The following is a 27,711-nucleotide window of genomic DNA, read 5'->3' on the forward strand; positions in this document are numbered from 1 at the left end:
TATTATTTTATCAGAAAATACTCCGCATCGAATTTCCCTTTTAACAGTCGTTATATTTTCAAAGTCATAAAATTGATGACTAATAAGCAATTACGTCCTTATCTGCATGTCGGACACTTGTTTAGATATTTCTTTTGTTATATTGGTGGACGGACAAATGGGTCACCTGATAGTAAGGGGTATCCATCACCCATATAGCATTTCTTACAGCTCCTTGGAGTACCTTTGGAACTAAGATGTCATATCCCTTATGTTACATTGGAGTAATAAGTGTTTAAATCGGAACACAGCAATAGTTTTGTTGTTGGATGGTAGTATATCTAATGAGTCAGTGGTACCTACACAGAATTTCTTGGACAAAGTCATTAACATCATAATATGTATAATATTGGTATATAAGTTCACTATTGTTTACTTCTCATTGTTATAATATTATATAATTAAAATTATGTCATATGACATCGTTTTTGAAGTGGAATTAAAAATACATATAATTCGATTCATGTGCACAAAAAGCGGTCGAACTTCTTCATAAAATGAAATAATCTGCTTTGGTATATTAACTGTTAGCATATAAATCTTTGATTCATCGTCATCTTGAGTTTCATAATAGCACATCTCATAACTTTTATTTTCTTAAACGCTTTGTTGTGTGAACTTAACTTAAAACATATTACTTTTATTTATTAATTTCTAATATTACAAGTCGTTATTTATGTATGTCAAGACTGTTAAAATTGCTCTAATAAATACGCCATTAAAATGTCGTCACCAAAATCGTAACCGTTTTGTTTTACTTTAAATAACAAATGATTCAAGAATTGAACAAATGCCAGCCTCTTTATCATAATCATCTAATGAGTGATCCGACCAGCTGAATGGGTGGGACGCCATCTTGAATTTAGTTTTAGTTCACTCAAGTGAATGTTTTTACTAATGTTCACTCGATTGGAATAACATTCTTTTTATCGTGTTTATTCACTTTAAATTACTTCTAGGGGAGGGGGATAGAACTTCATTATGTATCGATAGCGATAGTTATGTTTTGTGCCTAAATAAAACGGTAAATTCAATAAGCTTACATCTCTTCCCGGTCCTATCAGTATTTTGTGTAAATTAGCAGTCTATACGTAAATTTTTGAACGAATGTAAATTGTCTATTAAAAACTGATTGCAATTTTCCTTTTTATATAAGTTCTCAGTTATACAAATGACGCATTATATTACGTGGTATGCTGTCGCGTAGCAAGCGGTGATTATTGGGTAGAGCGCGACAAAATTATCTGACATTTTTTTAAGAGTGAAATTTTGAGCAATTTTTAGAATTTTTTCATTCTGAATGTGAATACTTATTCAAATGGGTGAATAAAATATGCAATAATGTTCCTTTATTTGTATTAATCTTATTTTTTAACGCCGTAGCATTTACTAATAGTAAGATGTACGGATTTGGTGCTTGATTAACTAGATCAGTAATATGTACTTTTAAAAACTAGTTGTAGCCCGCAACATCGCTCGTGGTTTAGGGTTGATCCTTCCTTGGATTTCAAGCTAGCAAGCATACACAAATTTTTAACAAAGTCGGTTTAGAGGTTTGGCCGTTGAAGAGTGACAGGCAGAGAGACAGATTACATTTACATTTATAATGTAATTATAGATATAAGTATAGACTCTTCATTTTTTAGAGGTCCACTAACTATATCCAGTTGTATTAAGCCTACGCGTATACCATTCACGCTTCCAAACGAAAAAAAAAGCAACGGAAAACAGTCGAACTGCCCATTCTGACTCACGGTAAAAAAATATTTTTAAAAATTTTTAAAGTCGTTATGATCGATGTACCCTTGAAGGATAAGTATAGAAAATAGATTATCCGGAGAAGAACCGGAATTACCGATATAGTTTGCTAAATTAGCAGACTGAACTGCTAGTGGTTTTTTGGCCACGTACGTTAAAAGACTGATGGATTTTGTAGCAGACGAATCTTAAAGTGGAGAACGCGGAACAGACTGAGATGATGGTGGGACCCGACTGGATGCGGATTGAAGAGATTCAGGAGCTTTGCTGCGCTTTGGGATAGGCCTATACAGCCAGCAGTGTGGTGATGCTGATGTTTTATGAATTTAGTTATTAAATTATAATTATCCATTTTTAAATTAATTTTTAGATTCAGAAATTCTAACGTTTTTTTGCTATTAAAATCTTCCCAGTAAGTAAGTAACATTACAATTAACAAATAAATATGCGTTTTATTATAGTTAAGAGTGACTAATGGAGGAATTACGCTCGAGGGGAATATAATATGTTTAATCATTCGTACATAGTATCAATGCCTCTGATATTCCTAGTGCATGCCCGGTTGTAATTAATAAAATAACATTAAACACAACGTGTAATCTTATTTGTTGAACGGATGAACGATGTGGAAACATATATATATTTTTTTTATATATATATATAAAAATATAATAACATTAACAACTTTACACAAAATCGCCAAACTGCTGAACAGTTTGTTGGCGAAAGAGGCGCTCTTACTTAACGTCTATGTTATTAAATTAAATGTTATAAATTGTGGTTTGGAAATATTATGTAATTTAATTATCACGATTGCTATATTCATATTGTACGTTTGGAGTAGGTGGGTACTATTGTTTTTTTATGCTTTGTGTAGGCAGACGCGCAAATGGGTCGACTGATGCTAAGTGGTCAATACCGTCCATAGAAATTTGCGCTGTAAGAAATATTAACCATTCCATACATTACACCAATGTATGGAATGGTTATAAACTTTGTTATGATGTTACGCTGCCTCACTCACCCTTCAAACCGGTACACAATAATACATAATATTGCTGTTTGGTTGTAGAATGTCTGATGAGTGGGTGGTACCTACACATATGGGCTTATACATAGCCCTACCATCAAGTATAGTCTATTACTAAACCAATGAAGCGAATTTGAGGAAATTTGGTATAAAGCTTGAACCTAAAGAAAGGACATTTTATACTTAAACCTATGATCAAAAAAGTAGGCAAAGCCGCGGGCGGAAATTAGTTAAATATAAATCATATTATAATTATTTATTTTATTTATATATTTTAATTATTTATTTACATCTAAATTATTATATAACTATGGCGTAATTATTCAGATATTAATTTAAAATTAATAAAAATCGTTAACGTCGACTTAATGTTTTTACAAGAAGATAAGTTTTTAAGCTTAGGCGTTGGATGTATTGACTGATTCTCCATCATCCCTCCAGAACCTCGCAAGAGAATTAAATTGATAATAGAGCCCTCAAATTACTTAATACTAGCTTGAAATTTATTGGACTATAAAGATTTATCATAAAGGCCAAAAAAAAAACAATCACATTTTCCGTCCGCAGCAATATAAAATAAAAATTAACTTATAGTTATAAACAAAAATTAACTTATACTATATTCTTCTCCTCTACTAATTCACGGACGTTCGAGTACAAAAAGCTCTAATCAGTGCAATCTGCCATTTTCTTTTGCCACGACCGTCCATTTTGTATTCATTTTCGCGCCTTAAAACATGTCACTTTGTTGCCCTACTTATGTTTTCAGTGAGAACGTGTTTACATTACCTTTCTATCTTATTGTTTCATTTCATTTTCTTATAATAACATTTAAACGATAAGTTAATGGATTTAGTTTAAAAAGTCTTATGCACATACCTACTTTGTCAAGCCCAGTTTAAAAAAAAGTTGTAAATTTAAGCGAATGTTTCTACTATTTTGTCGGTCATTGAATGTTTTTTGAAATAATAATTAAAAGCAACTAAGGAAATAATTAAATTGAGAATTGTATTTATCATTAATAAAACCTAATACTGTAAATAGAAGTAGAACTTTCCTCGAATGGTTGACATTGACATTTCTCGTTGTAAACTTTTAGGAATATGTCAGCTATGTACCATTGTTCTTCGCACGTGACACTGGCGAAATAATCTGTGCCCTCTTGGCACAAATAAAAGCCAGAATAAAAAAATAATATATATATACCTTTGTTCTTGACAAATCGATTATTTTCGTATTTTATCCAAAAAATTAAAGCTTCCATCTGAATCTTAAATCATAGCACGCTGATAAACTGTATTATAAGCGCCGTAGTTTTCCGTGTAGGTTCTTGCTTTTTTTTAAATATTGCAACAATATTGCAACTATTTATCGAATTCAATCCAAAAAAGAATAGGCTTCGTCCAAAGTAGGTTTAAGTGAAGGGAAAATTACACCGTGAAAAATATTCCATAGCAGCATAATAACAGGCACTCCATCGGATTTGCGATAAATTCTGCTTTTAGATAACCGAGGCACGCCTATCTTTTTATTATACGTCAATCATGAGTGGACAACCGTTGATTAAAAAAGGCTACGTTATTATAATTTGGAGAACTACGCATTGTCTTTATACATATGGATATCATTACTCATAGATATTTTATAATTAGTTGAAGTCATTATCATACTATAATGTCAGTTCGCATAAATTATAACTTTAACATGGCACGAAAAAAAATAAAAAAAATAGACTACTGTTGTAGACCAGGAGTGATAATGACTTTTTAAAAGAATAGGCTTATATCTATCTGACTTTATAATAACAAAAAACAGTCAACATTAGTTACTTTAGATGAATAATATTATTAATAATAAAATCCACTAAAACGAAAATTTTGTTTGACTCAGAAATAAATTTCGCGCCAAAAGTCAACCCATGGCTCTGTGACAGGCGTTCGCGCGCTTTTTTTAATTGTACTATGCTACAAGGTATTAATGTATTAGTCGGTAAAATTACATATTCAACAAATTCTAAATGAGTAACGTATACCAAAACATTATTACCATAGCGAAGGAAAATGAAAGCAGTGACTTACATCGTATTACAAAATCCATAAAAGTGTTCGAAATATAATTTTAGCTTCGATTAAAATAACAGTGTTAGCGGTTAACTCGCCCTAACAAGGGTCTGAGTCCCCTTGGCGCCGTGCACCTGTCAGGACACCGCTTCCGGCCGCGCCTTGCGCGATCCCCTGCTACTTTCCCGCCATACTATATAAAGTATATACCAGAGATATTTATTTTTAGTAAATTCAATGATATATCATTATGTATAATGTTGGTGGTAGATTTTGCGCAAATCACAAGCGCAAGTCTCGGTAGTTTGTTAGATGTTCACATGCAAAATGGATATGGTTGGTCACATATGAAATAATTAGTATTCCTTACATCACCAATGTCTATAACCTATTTGGCGATCTGTCTTCCTATATTTAAAATATTAAAATAAGTTTGTATATATATTTTAACAAACCATTTAAAATATTTCAATGTGGAAGAACTTAAGTTGATTGCCCCGGAAATTAGCCCCATCACGTTTCAACGTTTAGCAAGCTTGAGCTGCAATGGAGTTGATAGAAGGTTTATCCGACCAAGCATATTGAATTTTCAAGTAAATGTGTTTACAATTCATCTCCTGCCCGCTCGGGGCGGTGTCGGAAGTTTATCGGAAATATTATGTACATTCGCTGATTCCCGTCGGAATATCGAGTTGGATGAGATTCAGATGGAAATTCTTCTCTTCAACAAGATAAATTCTTGAGTTTAGCGAAGATATTTACAAGCTGTTAGTCATTTCATTTTATTTGTTGCGACTACTTTTAACAAAACACAGATACATTATAATTCATCACATATCAGTAAAAGCAAAGAGAGCCGGTATGTGGTCTTTAAAAAATGCTTAATCATATTGCATACAGTACAGACATCGTGCCGCCCTCAAATAAATAGGAAAAACGCAAGCGAATGATGCACTGATGAATGCATTTAACAACAATTTTAGTAAATTTTGACAATATTCTTAAAAGTCATAATTTATGTAGTTCATAACATCTTAATCCTATCACGTTAACCCCATTGGAACGTCTTCTCGCCCATGGCTCACATGTGCCTGACGACAGCGCTCAATATATTGTTAGGGTTTTGTATTCCTGTAAAATGTTGATAAAAAATATAATAATATAATACAACGATATATATCATGTTATTAAATATGGTATTTAGTCGTCTGTAAAAGCCTTTTAACAGATTTAAAATGTTTGACCACTTACATACACTATTTATAGAAATGTTGAATATATTCTTAATAAAATGGCGGAAACGTCTCGTACATCTGATTGTAATATTACGCTAACTCATAGGCAAGAGAACAAATATTATTGCAACTGAGAAGGTTATTTCGTAATTATTATCTGTACTTTCAAAATCTTTTGTAAACCGAAGTAAAATACAACTGTTACTTATAATGGGAATTGTACTGTGGCACGCGATGCATTCAGACAGTATACCTGCTAGAGCGCTCGCGACGGAATGGTCTGCTGTCGGGATCGAGAGATTTCCGTTTATTATAATTGTATTATATGTAATGAAATAAAATAAGATACAGTCACGATGACTATGATATAAATAGCATCCATAGAACATCTTATTTTACCCATGTTATACGTTATTGTACAATACTACTATATTGTTGCAAATCAATAGCGAAGAGTAAATAAACAAAGTATCAAGTGATCACGCGTTGCGATATATATTATCAGCTAAGTGTCAGAAATTCGTATATTTTATTTATGGTAATAAAATAAACCGGAAGTTAAATTAAATTTCACCTTTTTTTGTGAATTTGTAATGATTTGATGTAAATTTTATATGTTTGGTTACAGAAAATGCGAAAGAGAGCCAGACTGCGTGGCGATAGGTAGCAGACTGCGAGGGCCGATGGGCACGCGTCCGCCCGCGGCCTTTTGGCCGCAACTCTGGGCCACTGTCGTCAGGAGTCTGCTGCTCAAAAAGCGCGACACTAGGAAAACCCTCGCCGTAAGTAATCACTTCTTTGTCTTTTTAACTCACAACGCCGGAGCTTGTAAGAGCGTCAAATAAACAGAGATGACGTAATTCATAATTCTGATCCTTTATTTGCACGGGTAGTACATAAACAATAAAAAGGAATAACAATAATAGCGCAACCCTACATAAATTTCATATGTGTTTATTAACATGGCGATCTATATCAATTGGAGTTTTTCGGCCAAAGTTTGGTGATTTTACAGAAATATTTTTATTCATTTATTTATTTATTGAATAACCAAAATTGCAGCTGGCAACAGAAGGTAACATACGTAAATGTGTTGTTAGTAACAGACTAATTAGTAAAGTATAGTTTAATTAAATTTAAGAAGCTTTCACAATAGATAACTTATTTTTTGTAAGTTACCTAAAAAGTATGTCCATGTAGAAATAAATATATAATATACTTTTTTAAATTGAACATCTGGTATATATTTTTTTCAATCTAAATATTTTGACTGTTAAACAAAATGGATTGAATTGTTTACAGTTGTTCTCTATAAAATTATGATCTAATTAGTTGGTAAGTTTCCCTTGAATATTGCTATCTTGATGGAAAAGATCAGGAAGATCCACGTATAAATAAAAGAAATATATTATGATTCAGTAATTATTGTTATGACAAGTCCAACCTGACATAATAAGTTAAAATAAACAAATGAACTATTTCTAGTTAGTTATTCCTGAAGTAACTATAATCTTATGCAACTATTTAGAAAGAACCAAAAATTTAAAAACTTTTTAAGTACGTGACCTAACAAGAGTAAACCATAATTGAAAGACCTATCCTTGATATTTGTTTCAGGAAGTTCTGGTTCCTCTATACTCTCTGGGCGTGCTTATATTTCTCAAGATGCTCGTGCCGAACCCTAATTTTCCTGAAGTCAGGAAACCTGGCAGACTATTAAGGATCCACCACGACGTTATATCAGATAACCATTCCGTCGCTGTAGTGGCAGATTGGGATACTGCCAATGGAACTTTGGTTAGTACTAAATTGTGACTTAAAAAGAAATGGTTTTTAATTTGGTGTTTTTGTGAAGTTATAATCTGTAATTTTAAACGTATTAATGCACTTTGAGAGGATAAATGTTTTTCATAAAGAAATGATACATATCTATCATAAAACAATAAGAAGTATTATAATAACTGGTACTGCCAGTAAACAAGAATCACATACCAACTAGCGGCGAATAACAAATTATTCCAGACAAAATTAGGAATAATTTATAAAAGATAAAGGTAGGCTCTATGAGACGTGAGAAGTATTCCAATATTTTTTGGAAAGACAAAGAAGCGTTTAAGTCCTTTCTTACTTTTATAGTTCATTAAAACGAGCTGAGTTCACAGGGTTTTTTAGACGACATAAACTCACTACTCATCGAGTCCGGCCAACATCCTGTCAACTGGATCAGATATAACAACACAACAGATCTAAACGATGCATACCACAACGACGCCAAGACGTTCCCTCTAGCTGTAATTTTTCATACCGATCCTGGCGCTTATGGCGAACCACTCAGGTAATTTATATATTGCTAGTTAGATATATTACAAACATATAGATATTTTACAAATGCTTATTCATTTTTGCGATTGGTTTAGATCTCTGAGAAAAGTTTACTATTGTTTTCATCAGAAAACACATCAGTGTATGTTACCAGCTCTTAGTGTAAATCCTTTATTTAGTTCGTCAAATGTAAAGTTCTTTTATATTAAAATAATCATTGAAAATTTAATAAAAAAATATTTATTTTAAAATACATATACACTTCTTAAAAAGTTACTGGTGTTTGCCTGCACAATCTTAGATTATAATTTACTTGTTCTACCCGCTGGGCCATCTCGGAACATTGATATAAAGAGATTTAAAATAAAATTTCAGATACACAATTCGTACGAATCCATCCCGCGATGGAGGCACGCCTTCCACTAGGACCCTCACAACTTCACCAGCTAAATGTCGAGAAAGAACTGGATTTAAAGATTGGTCTTCGGACTGGTCTAGAGGGGGACAGCTAATACCTCTGTCAGAAATGCACAGGGAAGATACGTGTCCTGTACTACAGTATTATTATACGGGTTTCTTGGCATTGCAGACTCTGATTGATTATGTTAAAATTAAAGTAAGCCGATATTTAGATTTGCTAATGAAATAATGTATTCTTTTTCAATGCTTATATGTAATAATTTACTACTTTTTGTACTAATTTATGCTTATATATATCTTAGATGGATACTGGGACTCGTTTCTTTCCACCTCGGGTAGATCTACGTCAGTTTCCCAAACGACAGCATACGGGAGACTGGCTGGTGATTTTCAGGGTGATCATGCCGATGTACATGGTGATGACGCTGTCACAGTTCATAACCTATCTCTTAATGTTTGTGGTGGGTGAGAAAGAGAAGAAAATACGGGAGGGGATGAGAATAATGGGATTAAAAGATAGTGTTTATTGGTAAGCTTGTTTTCTTATGATCGAATGTTTTTTTTTATAACTGCTGCTAATGGAGTTTAACGTCGTCTGGGATCGATTAGTTAACTATTTCTTGACAGCCTTTAGCTTCTCTTATTTTGAATTTATAAGTTTCTATAATAGCATAATTTTGCATTTGTTTTATACTTCGATATTATTTTTAATAAAAGTATATGAATACTATTAAATTTGTTTCAGGGGTTCGTGGTTTTTAATTTACGCTGTTTTCGTTACAATATTGTCAATCGTCAGCACAGTTTTGCTTTTCACTTTAAAGGTAAATTATTCCCTAGTTTTATATATTAATTTATGTAGTATAAAAGACTCGCAATCATTTTTAAAATTAATACTCGTCTTACATGTTTTTTTCCGTAAAAAACTATTGTACCTTTATCGCGCCGGGTATCTCTCGATCGCAGCGACGCTAGCGTTAGCCTTAGCTTGGCGCGTTAAGAGGCACACGTTGAAAATCACGGCTGCAAGACGATTTTTGCGATTTTCGTAATAATTCTTTGTTGTAATTGTTGTAATATGTTTGATGAACAGGTCGTAGACACTGGCTCTTTTGGTACTTTTTGAACTTATATGATTATTGGCATTCTTCCAGGTTTTCCAGCACTCGTCTTACATCTTGATTTTCCTGTTGATGCTTCTTTTTGGATTTACTATCATTACATTCGCGTTTATGCTTACGCCTTTCTTCGACAAGGCCAGGGTAAGTCGACTATCTACTTAATGTCAGAACATTGGTAAATTATTATCACGGAGAGAATTCCTTAGAACTGAATTTTAAATCCATTATATCTACCTCATCATCACATATACACGATATCCTTTTAATAACAGACGATTTATATAAGTATTTAAAAACGTTGGAACATTTATGTCTAACAATGGACTATTTTAAAAGTGATAAAAGTGGTCTAGTTTTCTTCGTTTTAATGAAAAATTTTATCCATCTTTTAGACTGCTGGAATTCTGGGTAGTTTCGCCGTAAACTTGATGAGCGGGCTATACTTCATCCAGGTGTTCGTATCCAACGCTGATTCTCTTGCCTTCTGGTTCGTCTCCCTTATAAGCTCCAGCTGTTACGCCCTCGCCATGGACAAGGTATCTCACAATTGATCTTATATCATCATCCATTCTGATTATACATTTAAAAAATATTTTATAGGATATAATTTTAAGTCTATCCACAAATTAGTTTTTTGTAATTTGATCATTTGAGTTATTTTGGTTGATGAGTTGTAATGGCCTAATACAAAACTCATGGATAATTTAAAGTGATTTTTAATTCAAGCCCATCTCATCATTCATCATACAATAGAACGAGCAATTGACGTAAAATTCTTGATATATATCAAGCGAGAATCTTCGACATTAATATACCTATACATTAACCTATATCGAGGTTTCTTCTTGATAGAAAGGGAAGCTTTAAGATCTAGCTTAACCCAGCAAAGAAACATTTTGTGGTTCTTTTGAATAAAGGCATTGATTCATTTCTTATATTTAGGCTCTAGTGTTGGACATGGCGGGAGTAGGCGTGACCTGGGATAATTTATGGAGTGGTCCTGGAGTTCCATTCGGAGGCAGTCTCATTATGATGGCAGTGGATACAGTTCTCTATGGATTGGCTGCGTACTGGCTGGATGCGGTTGTACCAAGTAACTTTCGTCGAATACATTTTCGTAGCTTATAAATCAGCTTCGGTTATTATATTCTCCCGTGAAGTACAAATGCTTACCTAATTATGACCTTTATTATGAGATGTTTACTATTTTTTGTTATTGTTGTTAGTAGCTTCTAAAATTGTGTCTGTCAAAAATCTGTTTACGTTGTTTCAGGCGAGTACGGCATCAAACAGAAGCCGTGGTTTTGTTTGCTGCCGTCGTTCTGGGTGGGGCGGCGAACGCGCGTGTCGGCCGAACATCTGCACTCCAACGGAGACGCGCTGCACAAGGACATCGAGCCCGTACCCAAGTAATGATACTACCACTATTACAGGCATAAGTAGCAAGCTACTCATTAGCTTATGCAAACTTCGTATTATAATTATGTCCTTTGGGGCGAAATTATGGATGAAAATTTAATTTGAAATATTTTAGAGAACTACAAGACAAAGAGGCGATTAGAATCGTTGGGCTACAGAAGAGTTTTCGTCATTGTCGGAGACCGGAAGTAAAAGCGATCGACGGAATTGACCTGAGCATTTACGAAGGACAAATAACAGCCGTGCTGGGACATAATGGCGCTGGGAAGTCCACGCTCTTTAACATCCTCACAGGGTTAACGGCACCGACAGCTGGAACAGCATACGTATATGGCTTAGACGTTAGGTAAGAAACAATATTTAAATACCTTACGTTCATATCGTCGAAGATTAATAACAGTCTAGTCTCTTATACTGGACTAAAGCCGCTATAACTGAATTAAAATAGAACGTTTACTCGGTGGTAGGGTTTTGTGCATCTGGGTAGGTACCACCCAATCATCAGGTATTTTTTTTGCCAAACAGCAGTACTCAATATTGTTGTGTTCCAGTTTGAAGGGTGAGACAGACACAAGGGACATCCACATCTTAGTTCCTAAGTTTGGCAGCGCATTGGCGATGTAAGAAATGGTTAATATTTCTTAGAGCGCCATTGTCTATGGTTGGTGGTTACCATGTACCATCAAGAGTCCCATTTGCTCGTCCGCTTTCCTATATCATAAAAAAAAAACTAATGGATTTATTTGAGTTTAAAATAACAGCTGATTGTAATTGAACGAAATACAATTTTACACAGATGATAAATATGATCCCCTTGATTAGTATTCAAACTAAGATTATAAAAGTGAACCTTATGTAACTACATTAAGAACTAATATAACTTTAATTGCTTGTCTTCGTGTAAGACATCAGACAGCTTAGGTGGAATCTTTGAACTTTGAACAAAAGCCCTGAAAATGTAATTAATTCCAGGGATCCAAATGATATGCATGAGATACGTCAGATGATCGGCGTGTGTCCGCAGCAGGATGTTCTGTTCGACTTGCTCTCTGTTAAAGAACATTTGCAGTTCTTTGCTGCTGTCAAGGTTTGATAATAGCTTACGCCCAACATTTTTGAAAGTTTGACGTTTTTACCAAAGCTAATTCAAAAATTCGCAGGATATATTATTGTAATTTCATAAATTATATTTTGATGATGGCATGAAAAATTTAATATAATAACTTAAGCTATAGAAAATATGCCGTTAAAAAGATTGACTTAAGGACGTTACGTTATGATGGATTGTTTCTTGACTTTTAATTTAATCATATCAAAAGACTTAATTTCTTAAAAAACTCTTTTAATTAGGGTCACTGATATAATTTGATTTCTCGGATTTCAGATAGTACTTAACAAAAAACAGTAGTAGATCTTGATTAACTATATTAATTTTTTTAAATTCTATAAAGATTAATAATTATATTCACTTTGTGTTGAATTTAATAAAGATCACATTCCAGGGTATACCACGTCGAAGAATATCCGATGAAGTGCATAAAGCGCTATCGGAAGTTGGACTCCTGGACCAAGCGTCGGTATTCTCGAAACATCTTTCTGGGGGGCAGAAGAGGAAACTTAGTATAGCTATCGCCTTTATAGGAGATCCTAAAGTGAGTCATAATATTGTGAAGTTGATGTTTTACTTCAAAAATATCCTTTAACACATGATGCACCTCAAATTGATGTAGTAATCAAATCTATTCTTTAGTATAGTATTTATTGATGGTCTGTCGAGCGATGTGAAAGTCACAGATTCAATCTTGACATATCGGGTTGAACCCACTGATAATAAAAGCCTTATGCTTACTTAGGGAAAAGGAATGCGAGTGATTCCTCTAAAGCAAGAATTACGGAAAATACCATTGCATTAAAAATGTCAATTCTTTCAGATAATAATCCTAGATGAGCCAACAGCAGGAGTAGATCCGGTGTCCAGGAGGCAGACTTGGCGAATCTTACAACGAGCGCGTCGGGGGAAAGTCTTGTTGCTGACGACACATTTCATGGACGAGGCTGACATCTTGGGGGATCGGAAGGCCGTTATTAGCAAAGGACGGGTATGGAGTTATTTTATTTGGTATACTTGAGATATTAATTAATACTTTAAGGCTTAGGCAAGCCCCTCTGGTACGTACACCACCTACTCATCATATAATTCTGGCAAACAACAATACTTATTATTATTGTGTTCCGTTTTGGACAGGCACGAGGTATATAACAACTTAGGCGATCTATGAGCGGAAGTGACCACTGTCCATCAGCTGGTATATTTGTCAATCTGCTTCCCTATTTTCATTATTCAATAATAAAGAAAATATTTCAGATGACTATGAATATTTTTGGAGATCAATAACGTGATTTATCTAATGTTTCGTGAAGGCGAATTTCTTAATAAAACATAATTTGAGTCATACATATTTATAAAAGATTTATTGGAGTAAATTTAGAATATTTTTTTAATAACCAAAGAAGAGAATCCAGCTGTTCGGTGTTTAAGGTCGCCCACAATTGAGTACAGAATGAATACGATTTGTCATTGATGATACATTAGAAGTCACTAAACATCATTCAATAAATCATTGTTATTGATACAAATTCAAATAGTTTAAGGGTTAGTTTAGCATGAATAAAATGTTCGATAAATGTAAAAATAAATTTGATCGTAGATTAAGTGGTGAAATCGGACGTTTCCTATCATGAGGTTCTGTTTGTAGGTCCGTTGCGCTGGAACATCTTTATTTTTGAAAAACAAGTTTGGAATCGGATACCATTTGACGCTGGTTTTAGATGGTAAGTATCTTTCCACAAATGTAATCAGTGCGAAGTTATTTGAAATTGTTTTAAATATTCAATTGTTTGAGAAACAGGTTTCGGTAGGTAGGTTTGAAATAGCATCCTGGCGTTGCTATTAGAGAGAGCCAAGATTTTATACTATTATTTAAAAAGATATCTTTTGATTCTCATTTGATTCATGTGGATATAAATAGTGACATGTTTATTTTATAAACAAATTCTTTACAAAAGATAAAAATTATTATATACACATGTATATTATTATTGTACATCTATAATTCCTTGTAACGAACATGATCTATGTACAATGCGTTTCAAATAACAATATGAATGTCAACGACTTAAAATGACCACGAGCTCTCAACTGATATTTAAGTGCGAAAAGAAAATGAATTTTCTTTTCTTATAAAAAGTAGTACCAAATCTAAAAAAACGGTTCAAAACAGACTATGACGTCACGGGGCGCGAGGTCGGTCCACTGTTTGTATCGCATGGTACACATTTTCACGATAGTCATGTGAGCCGCGTGACTCGCTCGCGCGTCTGAAGATACAGTAGAGTGGTACAGGGAGTGCGCCACCCGCAGGCGCGTGCCGCGAGCACCAGATCACGCGGCTGGTGCGCGGGCACGTGCCGCGCGCGGAGAAGGCGCGGCGCCACGGCCGCGAGCTGTCCTACATCCTGCCGCACTACGCCGTGCACCTGTTCCCGCCGCTCTTCCACGCCATCGAGCTCGAGATACGCGACAAGACCAACCGCCTGGGTGAGTTGCGAGTTGCGGCTCCGGTGTAAGGGTTGAGCATTGTATTTTATTATGAGCACAATGTGAATTCGGTTGGACGAATCGAGTTGATAATGTACTACTCTGCACTTTGGAAATTATATTTTGGTTCGTGGAAATCGTCCTTCTTTTCCCCGCCCCTGTCCAAGGTATTCGGGGTCGGTGCGGCGTGACATTTCCTTCCATTCTTCTCTATTATTCGTCATCTGATCGTTAACATCCATCACCACACACACATTGGTTCACATCTCCATACCTACTCAAACGGTGCTCTTTCACTTTCTCTGTCATTGGCGCTACTTTTAGGCCTCCTCTGATATACTCGTTTCATATACTATTTATCTCGTTACACATCCATCTCACGATCTCATCATCTCATCTCTCACGGCTGAACATTCCGATACATGACGACAGGACGAATCATAGTAAACATTTTTGTCCGATTGTAGTGGGTAGGATTACTTTAGTTCTCGTTACTTTGTACTGTCCTGTGAATTCACAATAATACTGCGGTTTAAAGGTATAACGAGCTACGGCGTGTCGATGACGACCCTGGAGGAAGTGTTTCTGAGCCTGGAGGGGGAGAACGCAGAGGAGACGGAGGCGGTGGAGGGAGTGTCATCTGTGAAGCTCGTACGGGCGCGCGCACTCTCGCGCAGCCTCTCGCTGCAGAGCAAGACCTTGAGCTACCAGGTGATTCGACAAAAGACATGGGTTATCTCATTTAATCCGATATTAAATGATTTTTTTATATTTATTAAATCAGTAATATATAATGTAAAAATAAATATTCATTGATAGGAGTTGAACGATAAGGACCAACAGAAGACGACATCTCTCCCGACCCCGCCCGCCTCGCACGCGCTGCACTCCACCACGCACGGCGTCGAGCATGTTAAGGTAAATAGGGCGAATAGAAAATTGGACATGATTTACTTTGACATCTTGTTATTACTTATTAAAGTTAGCCAACTAGTTAACGTTAATACACATAATACATCAAAGTAAAAATACGACTACGAGAAACGGTTCCACCCGTGTCTTGAGCGAGTGAGGATAACATAATCTAGACGGATTTTGGCCACAGCGGCTGTTTCTAATTTAGACTAGTCAATCCCGTAGATACTAATAATACTCTCGTTAGGCAGCTGGGTCAAGGGCCTGATGCAGAAGGCAGTACTCCTCGGCACGGCGCGTATTGTGAGGAAGTTCCTCTCTCTGGGGCCCTGACCACCGGTGGCTTGGACCCTGTTCCCGCCACTGGTTGGCCTCTGTATTTTATATTTTTAAATATATTTTATATATTTTGTATTTTATATTTAAAAATTTATTATACATGAATGAGAATAAATAAAGAAAAAATAATACTATAACGTATTCTTTATAGAATGAGGAGTAGAGATAGTCTATTATATTAAAGTCCTATAGAATTATAAGCGGTCCATGTCTCTCATGATTCTATGGGACTATCAAGACTTTAATTCGATAACAGCGAGAAGAGTTCAGGTACAAAATATGTAAATATTGAAAACTTATTCTTCCGGACTAATAATAAGAACTGCGGGCAGATGAATCCAAGAATTGTTTTTCTTAATACATAAATAGTCGCTAATGTCACAAGTCATTCAGGTGACACCGGAGGCGCCGGTGTCGGTGGACGTGCTCGGCGAGATGGTGAAGACGAACCCGTCGTGTTGGCGCACGTTCTGCGCGCTCGTCTACATCCGCACCGTGCGCATGATACGGGACCCCTACAAGCTCTACGTTATGATTTTCATGCCCATCAGTGAGTTGTTTTACTAAATATTTAAGCACGAAATAATTTAACATATGTACAGTTAGAAGATCTAGTATAAAATGTACCCCATTTTATTTCGTTGAGTTCGATATTAGCTCAAATTATATATATTAATTCTTATTTATAAAACTCAGTTTTAATAATGGTTTAGAATTCTGACCCTTAAAAAAAAGCGCCTTTCCAAAAATGGAATCTCTCGTGATTGAAAGCTGACTTTTCAGCATCTTATTCAGGCGATCCTACTTTGCCCGGGGTTTTTCTGAGAACAGCCAATAAAACAATAATGAATGATGTTGTCCAATATTTATATTGATATTTAATTCAGGACTAGTAGGTATATAATATTAAATGTTCATGTCATTCTTTTGTTTACAGTCTCTTGCGCGCTCGGGCTTTACATGAAGTCTCGCCAAATCGTCTTTTTTCGAATGCAGCCCCTCAAATTGGAACCAAATGCTTATTTCAATAAGACACCGATTGCACTGTACAGTGAACAAGATAACTTTAAGGAAATCGCTGATTTTAAGGATTCTTTAGAAACATTAGGTGCTCATCCAATAGATCTATTTGATGGAAACTTCTCGAGTCTTCTAGATATGGAGAATTTTGGAGCGTTTAGTTTGAAGGACAGCCTAATTCCTTTTGGGAAAATTATGGCCTACTACAATAGCACGTATACTCATAGCTTGCCTATTATAATAAACTTATTGGACAATAGTATATACAGGTAAGTATTTATTTATTTTCTAGGATTATTTACATATTTAGGTACTAATACGAGATTAGTCCCACACGCATCCAACCTAAAAACTTCAAGGTCAATCTTTAAAAATAACGGTATCTTTATGTCGACAAGGCATATGTTTCCTTGGACGGAATATTTTTCGACGATGAAAATATATTATAAGTTCTTTGAATTGTCTACATTAAGATCTTTTTCATTGATATCTCAAACGAGACTTTTTATTTCTTATTTTCTCTTGTAAGTTTTTTGTACTTTTTTCTTTGTAGGTATGTTTTCTTTAAGAATTCTCCTTATATATTTTCGATATTTCTAGGGTATTAATGACGGCCTCCGGTCAGCTGGAAAGTTTCAAGCCTATAGAGGTCCTCACCCACCCCTTCCAGCAGACGGAACAGCAAGAAGAGTTTAACTTAGGGAACGTAGTGTGCGCTATTTTTATGGGAATGATATTCGCACTCGTACCCGTCACGTTGGCTGTCGACATCGTGTACGATCGAGAGGTAGCTATGTCTGTATAACAAATAACTTTAAAGCCGATACTTCGGCTTTTATACGAAGAATTGAACGTAAAAGAATTGAAATGCAATTTGTCTTCTCCCACAAGTTCCTCCTATTTGATCGTTTAATCGAGGATGGTTTACGCTCGCTTCCAGATAAAAGCGAAGAACCAGTTACGCGTGAACGGTCTGTCGATGAGCATGTACTTCTTAACGTACTTCACTATCCTCATCTTCATTATGATCGTCACCAGCGCCGGAGTTCTGGTCCTTGTGAGTATTTTACTGAATGCCTATTCTTGTATCATTGTCAAATAACAATTTTAAGCCCTTTCTCTTATTACATTATTCTACAATTTTGTACAATTTTCAGGTGATCCTCAACGATATACCAAGTCTAACCAACGGTTCAGCCATCATGATGCTCTGCGGTCTGTTGATCTTGTACAGCCCGTCCGCCATATTGTTTAACACGTGCCTGTCTTATATCTTCGACAAAATGGATTCCGCTCAGAGTATCATGCCAAACATTACCACTTGGGTGGGCGTCATACCTTTCATATTGGTAGCTGTTTTGGATACTTTTAAATGGGGTGAGTTTGTGTTTATTATATTACTGACCTAATTGTTTAATTAAGGTAACATCCACTGATTCGTTATAAGGTCAATTATTGTTATTAATATAATTGTGAAAGTGATTTTATTTATTTGTTCGTTACGCTTTTACGTCTTAACTTATCCAGCGATTATTTTGATATTTTTCTTTTTATGATATCGGTAGGCGGACGAGCAAATAGGTCATCTGATGGTAAGTGGTCACTACCGCCCATAGACAATGGCGCTGTAAGAAATATTAACCATTCCTTACATCACCAATGCGCCACCAAACTTGGGAACTAAGATGTTATGTCCCTTGTGCCTGTAGTTACGCTGGCTCACTCCTTCAACCGGAACACAACAATACTGAATACTGCTGTTTGGCGGTAGAATATCTGATGAGTGGGTGGTACCTACCCAGACGGACTTGCACAAAGCCCTGCCACCAAATAAATTTTGCACACACGTTGTCGGGGGTACAAGAGAGGAGAGGAAAGTCGCGGGCGGAAACTTGTTAAAGTAACAGGTCGTAATTGTGTTAAAAAAGAAAACTTTTTATAGTTTCTACCTACAAGTCCCGGCCTCACACGGGTACAATATATATAAAACTTTTTAGTCGAAGAAAAAATATAAGCAGTTTTTTTTTTGCTAGGACAGATGAAATTATTTATTTTCCATATAAATTTGTATTAAAACCCGTTGCGTAACTTAAGACGTAAGGTGTACAAACAACGGTAAGCAACTTTGGTTATCTTCCAGCAATTTGTTAGTCACTTACAGGCTTCTTCGCGTTGCTTCCTTTCAATGAGCACGAGTTGAATTAAAAACACAAACGAAAATTCTGTATTTTTAAGTCGTGTTGTTGCCGTACAAGATTTGAATTGAATTCCAAGTATTCACGATGTGTATTTTTTTGCAGGTAGCAACATCGCCTTTTACCTTCACTTAGTGTTCAGTTTTCTAGACGTTATGTACATACCGTATGCGATCATTTATTATGTTGATAGGTAAGTATTTTGGTTAATCATTTAGAATTAATTTTGATAAAAATCAAGAATATATTACGAGTGTTTAAATTCAGAAATGCTTTTTTTATATATATTTGTATGTGAGGTATTTCGATTGTTTTATCCAGGGTATATGTAACCTGTAACCTCCGAGGGCTGTGCACAGTGCCGTCACTGTCCAGCTACTTCACGGCGGAGGTGTGGGTGCTGATCGTGGCCATGCTGGTCCATGTGCCCATATGCGGCGCCGCTCTGTTGGCGGCGGACAGGCTCAAATCGGGGGGGAGGATATGTCCAGTGAGTGTCGGGACCTAAACCGATTAAATGTTATCTGGATATATTACAAAAATCATCAAAATATTGATACATTTTTTGGTGTTATGTAAACAAGTTCAGAGAGTAATCCGAACGATCTGTTTTTGTAAACTAAAATTTTTTCTCGTTTTACTTTAAATGATTTCAATATTAAAACAATCCTCTGGTAATACTATTATCATCACGGTATCGCCATGCTCCTTTGCGACCCATGATTTTCGCCACCATCGAAAATTGTACGGGGAGAAAAATCGGGCGTCCTTGCGACGGAGCCGGAGTTTACGTTTTTTAAGTTACATTAAGAAGGTTAAAGAGTTAAAGAGCGCGGCCGGCGTGTTGCAGCGCAAGGGCGGCGCGGCGGCGGCCGACGGCGAGGCGGACGCGGGCGGCGGGGAGGGCGGCGAGGACGACGACGTGCGGCGCGAGAGGCGCCGCGTGGCCGGCCTGCTCGCCGCGCGCGACGCGCACGCGCCCGCGCTGCTCGTGCACGTGAGGCGCCCCCTCGGCCGCTCCATGCGCTGAGCGCGCTCCACTGAAATACATTACTCACCAAGATCGTTCTAATTTCGAATCTATCCCAACATCGATAAATCACCAAATCAACAGATGCACGTTGGAGTAAATTATTTGCTCAGTTGGGCTTGCAAATCCAATTAAAACGACGACCACTTTTGAGTCGCGCCAATGTCGACCTTACTGTCCGCGTCCAAGTAGAAAAATTGGTGACGGTGTAATTGAGTTTTGTGCGCTTTCATTCTATGGCTCTTTTTATTCGTTCTACTCAGCTGTAAAGGAGTATCATTAATATATATGTGTATTATAATCAAGATCAAATTAGTGACGGACATCCCCTCGTCGTTTTCAGTGTATTTCTCTTAATTAAATGATCGTTCGATTGCCAGAATCTTCGCAAGGAGTATAAGCTTCGTGGGACGAGGAACGGCAACGCGTGCTGCGGCGGGGGCGAGGCCCTGAAGCGCGCCGCCCTCGCGCGACTGTCGCTCGCCGTCCAGGGCGGGGAGGTCTTCGGCTTGCTCGGTCACAACGGGGCCGGGAAGACGACCACCATGAAGATCATCACGGCCGAGGAGCGACTCACCTGCGGCACCGTGAGCTATTACGACAATATTATATTTGTTATGCGTAGTAGAGAAGGAAGAACCTAAACAGATAACGATTCCCGATGTGATGATTTATTTCTTTAAGCATTTACAGTTACACGCCTCGAAGATTTCCATTTATATCACGTAGTAGCGGATTTCCTAAGACGAGGGCCGAATTTATCGACAAAGTCATGAAGACGCGAGACGCATATAACACAGTCAGAAACCGCAGGTGATGCTCGGCGGGCAGAACATCGAGGAGGCGCAGTCGGGCGCGTTCCAGATGCTCGGCTACTGCCCGCAGCACGACGCGCTGTGGAAGAACGTCACCATCCGCGAGCACATCGAGTGCTACGCCGCCATACGCGGCATCAGCAAGGCCGACACGCCCCGGTGAGTCCGCCTTTGGAGGGAAGGGAGATCTCCTTACATTGGATATATCGAAAGATTTACGTAGATATCAAGTATGATATAAATATATAAAAATTGTATATTTTTTAATGTTATATACTTAAAAAATAATTCGGTTCGGTGATGAACCTACAAATGATTTTAAATAATTTACATAAGTTATTTTTCAAAATATCGGTAGTAAAATCTAAACTAAAACGGATTAATAAAAAGTTACCCAATAGCTTTCACCTTCGCAGAAGTAGCCCAGAGGTTTGAAATTGCAGCGTATATACTCCTGGGTCTCGGATAGCACGTAACGCGCTTAAATCTACACATTAACTGTCTATGGTCGTGACAGTTTCCCGTCTCAAAGTCGTCGTCGCGTCGGGCGTCGTGATCATAATGCTATTGGTTAAGACGTAACCCAAAACGTCGTCAGTGGCTCTAACTCCTCGCCGCAGGATCGTGGACGCGTACCTGAACGGGCTGCAGATAACGGAGCACGCGAGCAAGAACGCGGAGGAGTGCTCGGGCGGCACGCGCCGCAAGCTGTCGTTCGCGCTCGCCATGGTGGGCAGCCCGCGCGTCGTGCTGCTGGACGAGCCCTCCACCGGCATGGACCCGCGCAGCAAGCGCTTCCTCTGGGACACCATCCTCGCGAGCTTCCAGGTCGGTGACGCTCCGTCGGAGGCTCGAGGGCGACACGGAAAATATTTTGAAATCGTTTTTTAAATAGACTCATCTTTTTATCGATCTGCCTCATAATTAACATTCTCCCATCAGGAAAATAACACACAATCCAAAACTCAGTTCGAGACAGTCGAATCTACCAAAAGTTTTTCGCTTCACTATTTAAATTTACGTGTTTCTTTTCCGATAATGCCTTCGACACTTTTGGATTTCGTATCGTCAAAAAGTAGTTCTGGCAAATAATATTAATAAGTTAGATTTGTTGAATTTCTTCATTTCCAGGGTAGAAAAGGTGCTATTTTGACAACACATTCCATGGAAGAGGCTGACGCTCTATGTTCTAGAGTCGGGATCATGGTGAAGGGTGGATTGAGGTGAGAATTCTATGCCATTAATACATTCGAGTAACTAACAGAACACATATATGATTCGATATTTTTTTGATCTTGACATATGTTTACTTACAAATTACAGCGAAATATATAAAAAAATATCCTCATTAAGGACAAGAACAAACAATTATCAGAAGCAGATCTTTGCTCGATATTTTTCCATCGATTATCCAAAACACCTTAGTACGCTCCCTAGACAACATAGGCAATCGCAAAGACCAGCATCTGTGCAGATGGAAAAACTATTTCCCTCACGCACATTGCGTTCTTCTGCTTCCATCTCAGTCCGATGAGATCGAAGCAACACAATGAAATTTCCTCTGTTTTCAATCGTTAGTCCTCATTCAGGAGTATGTCTATCTCTATAAATAGTCAATCGTCCGAAGACTTCTCTTAGTACTTATTTATTTATTTGTCTTTACTAAACATTCTTTGTAATCTTATTTCATATAAACCGAAAGATCATTGCATGTTTAAAATTTTAAAATTAGAATTAGAAGAATTCTTGCGCAAAAAAAGAATAGTTTATTTTCCAAGAATTCTCCTGCTCTTATATGTTATAAGAGCAGGACTTAAAACCTATTAGTAACAGTTAACAGAGGTTTTTAATTATTTTATTCATAAATTTGATGATTGTGTGCAGTAGTTAAATCTTATTGTAATTAATTTATTATTTTATTCATATTTAGTTAATGAAATTCCAACTACGTGCCATACAATGGCAGACTGTTGTGTTAAATATTTTGTACCTATCAACATCGTAAATTACAATCTGCAAAAATCTTTATACGATTCCAAGTCATAATTGTTTTATTTTTTTCAATGTAATTAGGTGTATTGGTTCAACGCAACATTTAAAGAACTTGTACGGCGCGGGATACACGCTGGAGATGAAGATAGGTCAACAGAACCAAAAATCGACGGTGAGCAATTGAATTCTTGGAACGAAGTTCTTTTACGCGCCTTACAGAGTCAATTGGCAGACTTTGTCCCGTGAGCCAAAAGCGTCTCGCCCCTACAGGCGACTCATCTCTCTCCTTCTTCGTATCTCCGTTTCTTTCTAATTTATATGTTTTTATATTATATTACTTTTAATAACAATTTTGTAAAATCTCATAAGTTGATCTCAAGTCTCAAATCTCATATAAAAATTTTGGTGGTAGTTACTTTACTTGGTGGTAGGGCTTTGTGCAAGCCCGTCTGGGTAGGTACCACCCACTCATCAGATATTCTACCGCCAAATAACAGTACTCTGTATTGTTGTGTTCCGGTTAGAAGGGTGAGTGAGCCAGTGTAATCACAGGCACAAGGGACATAATATCTTAGTTTCCAGAGTTGGTGGCGCATAGGTGATGTAAGGAATGGTTAATATTTCTTACGCCTTTGTCTATGGGCAGTGGTGACCACTTACCATCAGGTGGCCCATATGCTCGTCCACCAACCAATAACATAAAAAAATATATATATGCGAAAACCATTTCGTTCCAAACCCAAAGACTGAGGCTGTCTTTTATCAAAAACGTTAATAGTTTTGCATATTGTTTTAAAAGAAAAGCCGTAGTTTAGGTCGTCGAATGCGAAGTAATACTGTCGTGTTTATAAAGTATTCAATACGGTTATACAAGCAGTTTGAAATTCTTTTATACTTTCAGATGTTAGAATCAGATCTGTCGTTGACGCCTTCGCCCTTACGATCAGCGAATAATTCTCCGTCGCTGGGCGAGGCGGATGAAGGTAATTATTACATAATATTTATTTGTTTAATTTATGAGTTTCTAACAAAACACACAAACTAAATACACATTATTAATACAATTCTATGCAATGTTTTAAAATTTCTGCTCCTTCAATTATTATAGAGCATGCAGTATTTGCAAAAAAAAATTAAATACATTTATGATAAAAAGTGAAATAAAATACCAGTTAAAAATTTAATATAAATTAGAAACTTCAATTTAAGTAAGCTGTTATTATTTTAATTGTTTTTGTTAGTTTAAATGTTTAATGAGACACTCTGACTTCGAACAAGTTGTAAAGATGGATATAAAGATCAATTTTATTCGTAGAGAGTTTGTTATATTGCCTAAAGAGCCTTCGAACAGTAGCGTCATGACTTAAGTTAGATTTAAATATGGTCATAGCAAATAGGTGATACTACTCATATTAAGATAATGAAAACTTTCGAAGAAATGTATTTTCGAATTAAATATAATGAGCTAATATTTTGAAATATAATTATAGAACTGTCTAAACTTATATATTTGTCTGACCGTCTTCAGTTCGAATTTATTTCAAACTAATCATCTTTATACTTTTCTATGACATCGTTTTGAGATCTCTCACAAATAATGTGAGGTGAGATTTTAGAGATACTTTTATTTATAAACGACTTCAATAATATAGATTATCAATTTGGATGTTTAATATTTATATTATGAATGTATATAACTTCGTCATATACAAACGGCTTTCCAAATTGTTTTTTAAAGATTAATTTGGATTGGTCTTGTTTCGTTTTCATAAAGATTTGATGAGAGATGATTTTACGCATTATTTATCATTATAATTGTTGAAAGTCTTAGAGACAAGATTTTCTACTGTACTCTATTGAGCCTAATAGACGAGACACGCTCAGGCTCGGGAGCAGGCTCTGCAACGGTGGAGGCGGAGGTCGAGGCGGAGGGCGAGGGCGAGGGCGAGGGCGAGGCGGTGGACGTCAGCATACACACGCCCCTGGTGGGCAACACGTCGTCCGCGCGGCTGCATCACCAACGGTACGTACACTACTGGTGACCTACCATCGCCGCTGCAGCCAGTCGCGCTGACCTGAGGTCGGTCCGCAGCACGGAGTCGGGCGGCGGCGCCAGCTCGGAGGCCGCCATCGCGCTGGTGGCGCAGCTGTTCCCGGCCGCCGTGCTGGAGGAGAGCTTCGCGGAGCGCCTCGTGTTCTCCGTGCCGCAGTCCTCCGTCTCCAGCCTCGCGAGGTGCTTCCAGCAGATCGAGGAGGGTGAGACACGTTTGCTGATAGCATTAGATTTAAACTAAGCTTCCCCGTTACGCTACCGGCCTCTTATTCTCAAATATGGCAGTAACGTTTGCTATCAATCAATACAACGCCGGGACATCAGTCTAAGTTATACTAGTTTCATAATTGCTCTAAAATTTTGTAAAATAACAAAGTAAAACGAACAGCTGTCGGTGCCGCAGCTCCGCGGCCGTTCCTCGTGCTGAACTCTAAACCCCGTTAGGGTGGATTTTATGTATTTTGTTTAATTTCCAGCGAAAGAAAAGTTGAACATCGTCGAGTATAGCTTTAGTCAGACGACGTTGGAGCAGGTGTTCCTGAAATTCGCACAATCCGAGAACGTCGAATCTTCAGACCAAGAACATTAGGAAAACGTTTATAGTGTAAGGTTTAAAATAATAATAAAAGCGACGATTTAACTTGACGATTTTATAAAGGATAAACATTAATACGTAAAACGGTATAATTTTTCTATTAAACCAGGCCTAAAATACGGCCAATGTAATAATTAAACTTTGCAATATTCCGCAGCGCTTCTTTGCAATCGCAAAGTTATATAATCTGTAGATGAGCGTCAGTGTCACAGATAATAAATTAATTGAATAAAATCGTCGAGTGGTTCAATCCAGTTTAGATATATCGGGCTTTTTGAAAAAAAAAAAATGTAAAATAATTGATACGCTTCAGATATTCAGTAGTTTATTTCTTTAGGTTCCCGAGCTTTTGTATTGAGACCGATGAGAGAATAATATTTAGGTGTAGTATATTTCAAGATGGAGGCATAATTTTTCCGCTTTCTCATTGGTCGTTTTACTGGTTGGCACTTTACGAGCCCACAGGGTGAAAGAGGAAATCGATCTTGGAAATAATTCATTAGGTCTGGTTTAGTGACGTCAGAAAATAGTAAAAATTTCATGATAATGGGTAATAATATTATGGTGGGTTCTCTATTACCATTAGAAAGCCATTCAAATTGAATGGATTGAATATTACGGACCATTAATTAGTTATGTTCAATTAAATTTAAAAAAAGATTCGTGGTGAGAAGAAATTGTTTTGAAGACGCTTAATAAATCACACAAACCTAATAATTCCAAATAAGATAAAAATAATCACTTCTAAACCTTTTAAGCCGTAAATCGAGCAATCGGTTGTATTATCAGAATGTAAAGACTCCGCATTCTTAAATTCGTCATGAAATAAACAGGATACTTCAACCGGGGCGTCAAAAATTCGTGTCGACGGAGAACCGTATCGCGATCGAGCCTATATTGAATTTATTCTACTTTTTTTAATGGTAATAAAGAACTTTAATTCATCATTTATAATTATGCCTCCATCTTCTGTACACTTCCGACATTTAGTGACCTTTTTGGAAATTATGTTTAATTTCTTTTTTATCGTTTACGAGATTCTAAATTACGGCCAGTTATTTAAAAGTAATAATCTAATATTAAAGACTGATTCTTAACAATATTATTACTATTGATATATTTTCACAATTCAAACGTATATTTCAAACGATTTGTTAAAATTCGCTTTCTAATAGTAAGAATATAATTTTGATTTTATGAAAAAAAAAAAAAACAAACGCATAAAAGATCATTAAATGACGTCACAAGTGTACCCGGACTAGGTCGTGTTGATACTGATATTTAAATTTTTATAATTTCATAATTTAGCAACTTTTATATAACGAGTAGGATCGATAAATAAGTCGCACTGTGTTTTTGATGATATATGATATCTTATAGAAATTATTTTGATAATTCAAAAGTATAATAATAAAATATACAGTAGGCGAGGATATTAAAAACGTTTCATTCAACAACAATTCTGCAACAATGTGGTATTTTTCGGTACAGTAGAGTTATTCTGTGAGAACGAAGTCGACACTCATCTCGGTAACGTTCGCGAAATATCACACAGTGATATGCGATGTCGACTATAGAGTCAATCTGGAGTAATTAATGAGCAGACTGAACCAAGAGATGCCGCGCGTTTTGGTGAAGGTTTAGAAGATAATATTATTATATAATTGACCTGCGCAATTTCACCAGACTACTGACGTAACAACGTGAATTTCATATTCTACTAATTAATTATATCATTCAAAGTACACAAATATC

General features: G+C 36.5%; 1 protein-coding gene across 1 annotated transcript in view; it reads left to right on the forward strand.

The window, feature by feature from the left end:
- Positions 1-26,632, forward strand: part of LOC113391534 (cholesterol transporter ABCA5-like) — a 46,181-nt gene extending 19,549 nt beyond the window's left edge. The window contains exons 2-36 of the mRNA XM_064218180.1: positions 6,751-6,904; positions 7,740-7,919; positions 8,285-8,457; positions 8,820-9,060; positions 9,167-9,393; positions 9,610-9,688; positions 10,019-10,126; positions 10,378-10,521; positions 10,928-11,078; positions 11,259-11,394; positions 11,520-11,750; positions 12,377-12,491; positions 12,907-13,056; positions 13,336-13,503; positions 14,161-14,236; positions 14,826-15,002; positions 15,541-15,713; positions 15,822-15,920; positions 16,650-16,806; positions 17,194-17,545; positions 17,877-18,063; positions 18,217-18,333; positions 18,434-18,653; positions 19,577-19,664; positions 19,793-19,961; positions 20,322-20,468; positions 20,882-21,088; positions 21,315-21,475; positions 21,937-22,144; positions 22,448-22,539; positions 23,390-23,480; positions 24,210-24,291; positions 25,193-25,331; positions 25,401-25,564; positions 25,838-26,632. Of these exons, the coding sequence (XP_064074250.1) occupies positions 6,751-6,904; positions 7,740-7,919; positions 8,285-8,457; positions 8,820-9,060; positions 9,167-9,393; positions 9,610-9,688; positions 10,019-10,126; positions 10,378-10,521; positions 10,928-11,078; positions 11,259-11,394; positions 11,520-11,750; positions 12,377-12,491; positions 12,907-13,056; positions 13,336-13,503; positions 14,161-14,236; positions 14,826-15,002; positions 15,541-15,713; positions 15,822-15,920; positions 16,650-16,806; positions 17,194-17,545; positions 17,877-18,063; positions 18,217-18,333; positions 18,434-18,653; positions 19,577-19,664; positions 19,793-19,961; positions 20,322-20,468; positions 20,882-21,088; positions 21,315-21,475; positions 21,937-22,144; positions 22,448-22,539; positions 23,390-23,480; positions 24,210-24,291; positions 25,193-25,331; positions 25,401-25,564; positions 25,838-25,950 (5,476 nt within the window). The 3' untranslated portion in view covers positions 25,951-26,632. The remainder of the gene's footprint in view (positions 1-6,750; positions 6,905-7,739; positions 7,920-8,284; positions 8,458-8,819; positions 9,061-9,166; positions 9,394-9,609; positions 9,689-10,018; positions 10,127-10,377; positions 10,522-10,927; positions 11,079-11,258; positions 11,395-11,519; positions 11,751-12,376; positions 12,492-12,906; positions 13,057-13,335; positions 13,504-14,160; positions 14,237-14,825; positions 15,003-15,540; positions 15,714-15,821; positions 15,921-16,649; positions 16,807-17,193; positions 17,546-17,876; positions 18,064-18,216; positions 18,334-18,433; positions 18,654-19,576; positions 19,665-19,792; positions 19,962-20,321; positions 20,469-20,881; positions 21,089-21,314; positions 21,476-21,936; positions 22,145-22,447; positions 22,540-23,389; positions 23,481-24,209; positions 24,292-25,192; positions 25,332-25,400; positions 25,565-25,837) is intronic.
- Positions 26,633-27,711: the final 1,079 nt, after the last annotated feature.

The sequence above is a fragment of the Vanessa tameamea genome, chromosome 21 (assembly GCF_037043105.1).
Source record: "Vanessa tameamea isolate UH-Manoa-2023 chromosome 21, ilVanTame1 primary haplotype, whole genome shotgun sequence".
NCBI classification, from domain to species: domain Eukaryota; kingdom Metazoa; phylum Arthropoda; class Insecta; order Lepidoptera; family Nymphalidae; genus Vanessa; species Vanessa tameamea.